The 6229-nt window shown below is 36.7% G+C and overlaps 1 protein-coding gene across 6 annotated transcripts in view; it reads right to left on the bottom strand.

Annotated features, from left to right (window-relative positions):
• Positions 1-6229, bottom strand: part of LOC135195704 (arylsulfatase D-like) — a 134583-nt gene that overhangs the window by 104680 nt on the left and 23674 nt on the right. For all 6 annotated transcript variants that reach the window (XR_010310220.1, XM_064222105.1, XM_064222103.1 and 3 more), the window contains 2 exons: positions 2436-2539; positions 2038-2163 (listed from right to left, as the gene is read on the bottom strand). Coding sequence is in view for 5 of the 6 variants with exons in the window: in XM_064222105.1 (XP_064078175.1) it covers positions 2038-2163; positions 2436-2539 (230 nt within the window). In the remaining variant the exon portion in view is untranslated. The remainder of the gene's footprint in view (positions 1-2037; positions 2164-2435; positions 2540-6229) is intronic.

The raw sequence follows: 6229 nt of genomic DNA on the forward strand, positions 1-6229 counted from the left end.
AGAAGAGATAAGGGAGATAAGGGTAGATCTCAAATCTAATTGGATAGCAGTAAGTGCTGACCTACTCTGGAAAAGCTGGTCACTTTCAATAACCATGCTTCCCCACTCTTCCCAAAGTAGGGAGGTACTCTGAAAGAAGCATATCTAGACTCTAAATAGGGTGTTAGACTCCCCCTTCCTTTTGATGCCAGCACAAGGATAGAGAGCAAGATCAAGGTGGGGACAGACAGTGAAGCAAATAATGATGAATGAGGAGAGCACTACCAGATACCTGACCCTTTTTCTGCTGTCAATAGTTGCACTAACCACAGGCTAGTCATGCCCAGAACCATAGCCTAAGTAGCACTCGTCAGATGAAAACAAAATACAGGCTATTTCTTTTTCTGCAGGAAAAAGTCTCTAACCGAGAGACCACCTTATCTATGGTATGTCAAACCATCACAAGAACTTCCATGTGAAGACCTAAAAGGCAAATTATATAATAAATAAGTCGAAGAATGACACAGTTGATGATGAACATTTTTAGAAGCTGTCTTCAACAAAAACAAAAATATTTATTCATGAAAAAGAAAATTCTATGCCAAATTTCCTAGCAAGTAGCTCCCTAACTACTGGGTTTATATACATATATATATATATATATATATATATATATATATATGTATGATATATATATATATATATATATATATATATATATATATATATATACAAATACAAAAAAAAAAACGTATAATCAAAATTCTTCTTCCATGAGAGTCAAATGGTAGTCAGAAAGGGAAAAAGGGCTGTGTCTGATGCTGGTTGGAAGAAGCCTCTAATTTCTGCTCTCCCCTCCTCTTCAAATAGAGGCTCCATTGTAGCATCTGATACCCTATGTACTCTGAGCACATGGATCTCACAAAATACATTTAATCTGCAGGGAATGCAAACCAAATGCTGATATACTGCAAACGGAGAAAAATGCAAGATTTATCATAACCTATACTGTGATGAAGCTCAGGGCTGGCCCCAGTGATGACTCAGAACAAACGCTAAAATTCTCACCAAAGACTATCACAAGGCATTCACTGCTACAGCATTGTATATATTAATCATGCCATGAACTACACAATGTCACTATGAATTATTCCAAAGTCTGAGAAGGCTCACTATGCACTACCCTAAAACTAACAAAGGTGCATGTAAGTTGTATTGTTATATATATTTTAATTTTCTTTGTGTTACCACTGAAAATATAGGGACTCAACACCAATACCACTTTTGGGATGAGGGAGCACAAATTGACATAACTCTGCTCCAGAATGAATGGTCAGAGAAGTGAACGACCTGTCAAAATGCTTGTCTTGAGCCACTCTATAATAGGGCAGTATAGTTTGATATGCAAATGTATCTGTTAACCCCATTATCAAACCATACTGCCCTTTAGAGTGGCTCAAGACAATTTTGATAGGTCATTCACTTTCCATGACCGTTCAGTCAAGAGCTTTGTCAATTTGAGTTCCCCCTATCTCAAAAGTGGAAGTGGCAAATTTGGGCACTACACACAATTTCAACAACCCACAAGTGGTGTTGAACCCCTACTTTTTCAGTGGTAACATAAAGAAAATTAAAATATAGGACAAATACTGCAACCTACATGCACTTTGTCAATATCAGGGTTGTGGGGGGAGGGGGAGGGGGGCTTTGCACAGAGAGGCTACTCAGCCCATGAACTAAATCCACAAAAAGGTCGTCAGTACACAAACTGTATTACATATTTGCATGCAAGCGTAGCCGGAAAAACAATGACAAGAGTAGGTTGATGAGGTGAGGGCATCATGGCCTAGGCCCCCCTATATTATTATTTTGTTTTCTCAGTCAGTATTTGGCCCGCAGTGCATGTGCAGAAGGAGGACTCCATATTGGCAGCGCATTTGTATCCCAACAAAAACAATCAACATTTCATTAACTTTGTCCCAAATGCTGGCTACTCAGTTCACAGTTGGGAGCAGCAACACTGCAAGATGACTAAAAGCATGCAACACCTGAACGCACCAACAGCGGCTGTTGTATAGTTTGCAGCTTCTAATACCCTTCCTAATGTGATCTCCGTCAGAGGAAGTGAAGCTCGGCTGGACACATGGACAATTACTGGTGGTGTGCCATCCTCCCCAACCAAACCTAAAAGGACACTAAGCTATTTCTTCTTGACATATGGGAATAATAATTATTTTAATGGTCCAATTGAAAATATACGCAAAATCCATAGAAATGATTACCTCTCATTATATTTATTTGTAAAAAATGCTGGACATCCTATGCTAAACTAGTCACACAGAGGGAACTTTACTCATTATACGAACAATACTGACTTTTGAAAAGCTATATACACTATCACAATTTAGGTGAAAAATGTTATGCAATGATGAGGATTACTGGAACTGATTACTCACCATACCTTGCTGGGTATCGTCCAGTTAATAAAGCTGCTCGACTCGGAGTACAAAGAGAAGCCGCTGATAAATGATGAGTCAGACGCACACCTTCCGATGCTAATCTTCAGTGAGCACATTCATTATCAAGAGATATAATTCGTATCATGACAATAACAATGTAAAATTGATTTATGCAATATACTTAAATAGACAGATACTAAGTAGATGGGAAAGGCTAAAAGAATACAAAATAAATATGCCAAAAATAAGAAAATGAATTTGTAGGTAGACTGCATTGAATGTCAAAAGAGGGCTCAATTTTTCTTTATATCTAAATAAGGACCAGATAGTTAATGGGTTTCTTAACATTAACAGGCATTTTGAGGTCAGACAATGTTCACGAATTAAACATTTAACTTGTGTATAAAACGTTGTATCACTGATAAACGGGACACTGGCAAAGAATGACATAATTGGTGCAGTTGGTCTGTTCTTTTCCCGTATTAAATCATTATTTAAAAACTTGTAGAGGTGTTTAAAAAAACCTTAGCTGGATAGCAGTTTTCCATGGAGTATTGTTGTAAAAAAGTTATCTCATGGTGAAATTCAGACCAGCCTTAAGAGAAAGAATAGGCTCTGTGGAAGAGGGTGAATAAAGCACTCAATTTAAAGTTGAAACAACAAAATCTGTAAAAATTTGTACTTGGCCCAGTATAGTCTTTATTTTAAAAGCTGAGGTGTGAAAACCATCTGTGTTACATGACACTTCTATATCTAACCTCTTTATCATAATCAATTGTAAACTTGATATTATTGTGAGCTGAACTGCAAAATTGTAAGAAGGGATCAGCCATGTCTCTGTCTCTAATAAGAATAAACGTATCATCTATGTAACGACAGTAAAAAAGAGGGCAATTGTCCAGCAACCGCTCCTCCAGTTCACGCAAAAATGTCCACAAAGACCGGGCCTAAAGGACTGCCCATTGCCATGCCATCACGTTGTACATCTTCCATTAATAATAAAGGCAATGTCCTGCACTGCCAAAGTTAAAAGATTCTTGAAAATACCATAATTAAAACCATGAAGCATAACATAATTACTAGTAAAAATCTTGTTTAAAATAATTCGAGTTGTTTCTTCCACAGGGATATTCATGAAGATAGACTCTACATCAAGGCCAACAATAAAAGATCCGAATCTTAAGAAAATGCACTTTTTTAAACTGCTCAGCATTTTTGTATTATAATTATTATGGGAAAATTCTGTTAATGAAGGTACTTGTAATTGGGGATGTCACAAGATGTTAGAATCGGTTTCAAAGGAAGGCCATACATTGTGTACCTTAGGAAGACCGTACCTTATACCATAAGAACCAACCAATACTGCTGAGATTTTGGTGTATATTATTTGTCGTGAAAAGACAAGTGCACAGTCTTTCCTCGACTGGATTCCACTGAGTTCCCACCACAGAAGTTCTAGAATAATTGGCTGGCAGCAAACGAGCAATGGTTCTTTGTGAATTCAATCGTACTTATTTCTGTTTGTGTATAGTTTCAGACTATAAATTGTATTAGCAATGTCCTACTCGGGCCAGGGAATTAATCTAGAGCAATGACAAAAGCCTAACTGGAAGTGCAGATCATGCCAGAATGCTGGAGAAGCTGCATTCCTGCAACAGAACTCAATCGAGGTAGCAGCAACAGTTTTTCTCTACTGGTCCCCAGCTAGATCATTCGCCATCATACGGTCCTATGATTAATTAGTGTTTATTCAATTATGTCCTCATTGTACGGCATATAAGAAGTAATAGTCTATATCCCGACCAGCGGCGAGTGCCAGTTCATGCTTTCTAGGTTTCGTAACAATTTAGTCCGTGAAACTCTTAGGGGGCCACGTGGTCCTCTGTATAGTCAAGTGATGAGTATCAAGGGTGTCGTATTAGTCATGATGGAAATGTTGTAGATTAAAATGTTTATTTTTATAATAAAACTTTGTAAAAATCCTGCTTTGCCTAATTTACTCATCCCTCACATCAGACTGTGAGCTGTCCTCTAAGGTATGCCAAAACGGCCATTAACATCTGGCCACCGGTATCCCCATCATTACTAAGGGTTTTCACGACAAACTGGTCCTTCAAACCGGACTTGGCCTAAGCAATCAGATTTGTAACAGCTGCGAGTAAGTTATGGTATTAAGAGTTTTACTGGAGCACTCGCAACTGGATGAGCTTTCACGACGAAATATCCTTTCTGGTGAGATATTTTAGTAATAACTGTTTTTCTTCACGACTTTTTTTCAGATCTCTAAACAAACTGCTAATGGAAAAAATGGTGCATTCAACACCTGTATCTACTGTGCCGAGACTGAAGATGTATGCAAGTTTCCCTTTCATGCATGATGATACCTTCAAGAGAGCTTGCACAACCACTATTCAAAAGAGGTTTCCGGCTGTGGACTTGAAAATTATCCCCAAAAATCCCTTAACTATTGGACCTCTCTTTAGAGTCAAAGACCAACTCAGTCCTCTGCTTTCGTCCATCGTCGTATATAAATACACTTGCCCAAGATGTGATCACGGTACATACTTGGGATGCACGAATAGGCTGTTGAAGGTTTGAATAGATTCCCACAGGGGCATAAGCCATAGAACAGGCAGTAGGTTATCTAATCCAGAACAATCTAATATACTTAATCATTCAAAAACATGTAAACCTATATTGACAGCAAGGATTTTTCCATCTTGGGCCAACTGCGGAACAACAACGACCTGACTATCTTAGAATCGATAATTATCAAAAAGACTGTACCATCGTTAAACACCCAAACGTCCTCTATAAAATTGTTCATACCATAGTTTGGGCAACTGGTATTTATTTATTTTTGTTAGTTTTACTCTTTCTTTCGTATAGGTAGGTGTTTATAAGATTTTAGTGAAGTCCTGTACTTGTAATTTGTTTGCCTTTGAAGGTACTGTTTAATTTTAACTTCTACTTATTGAGAGCTGTTGCCATTACATTTTAAATATAAATCAAATGAATTTGAGCATTAATGTTTGCAAATTTTATATATTTTTAGCCTTGAAAGTACGATTTAGAATTCGTCGTGAAACGTTAGCATTTAAATAAACTGTTAAAGGATGAGGACCCTTATGTATGTAATATATATATATATATATATATATATATATATATATATATATATATATATATATATATATATATATATATATATATATATATATATATATATATATATATATATATATATATATATATATATATACGAATCTTCAGAGGGTGTCCATGATACAAGTTGTAAAAGGATTAAGTTTATTACTACGAAACGTTTCGCACATGAAACATCTGTGCATCATCAGTCTATGGGAGACCAATACGACAAATAAATAGCAAACTGATGATGCACAGATGTTTCATGTGTGAAACGTTTCGTAGTAATAAACTTGATCCTTTTACAACTTGTATCATGGACACCATCTGAAGATTCGTATATAATTTCTCCACTGAACTTCTCTATAGGAGAGCCGAAAGCAATCTTCTCTCCACCTAGACGAAAAATATGTAAATTACCTCTTAAACAGTCCAACGTGGCAGGAGGCAGAAGATCAAACAACCGACCAGACTTTACATGAAAGTAAAGAGAACTTTTCATGGGTGGAGTACCAATTAACAAATAGCAACCTTGGGTGGGGGAAGCACAACAATACAAAACTCGAACCAAGAATTCGAGGCTCAAATGAACTGATGAAACATTGACAGTAATTAATAAACAAATTTTTACTTTAATGGAGCCA

Source organism: Macrobrachium nipponense, chromosome 16, assembly GCF_015104395.2.
Source record: "Macrobrachium nipponense isolate FS-2020 chromosome 16, ASM1510439v2, whole genome shotgun sequence".
In the NCBI taxonomy this organism is placed as follows: Eukaryota; Metazoa; Arthropoda; class Malacostraca; order Decapoda; family Palaemonidae; genus Macrobrachium; species Macrobrachium nipponense.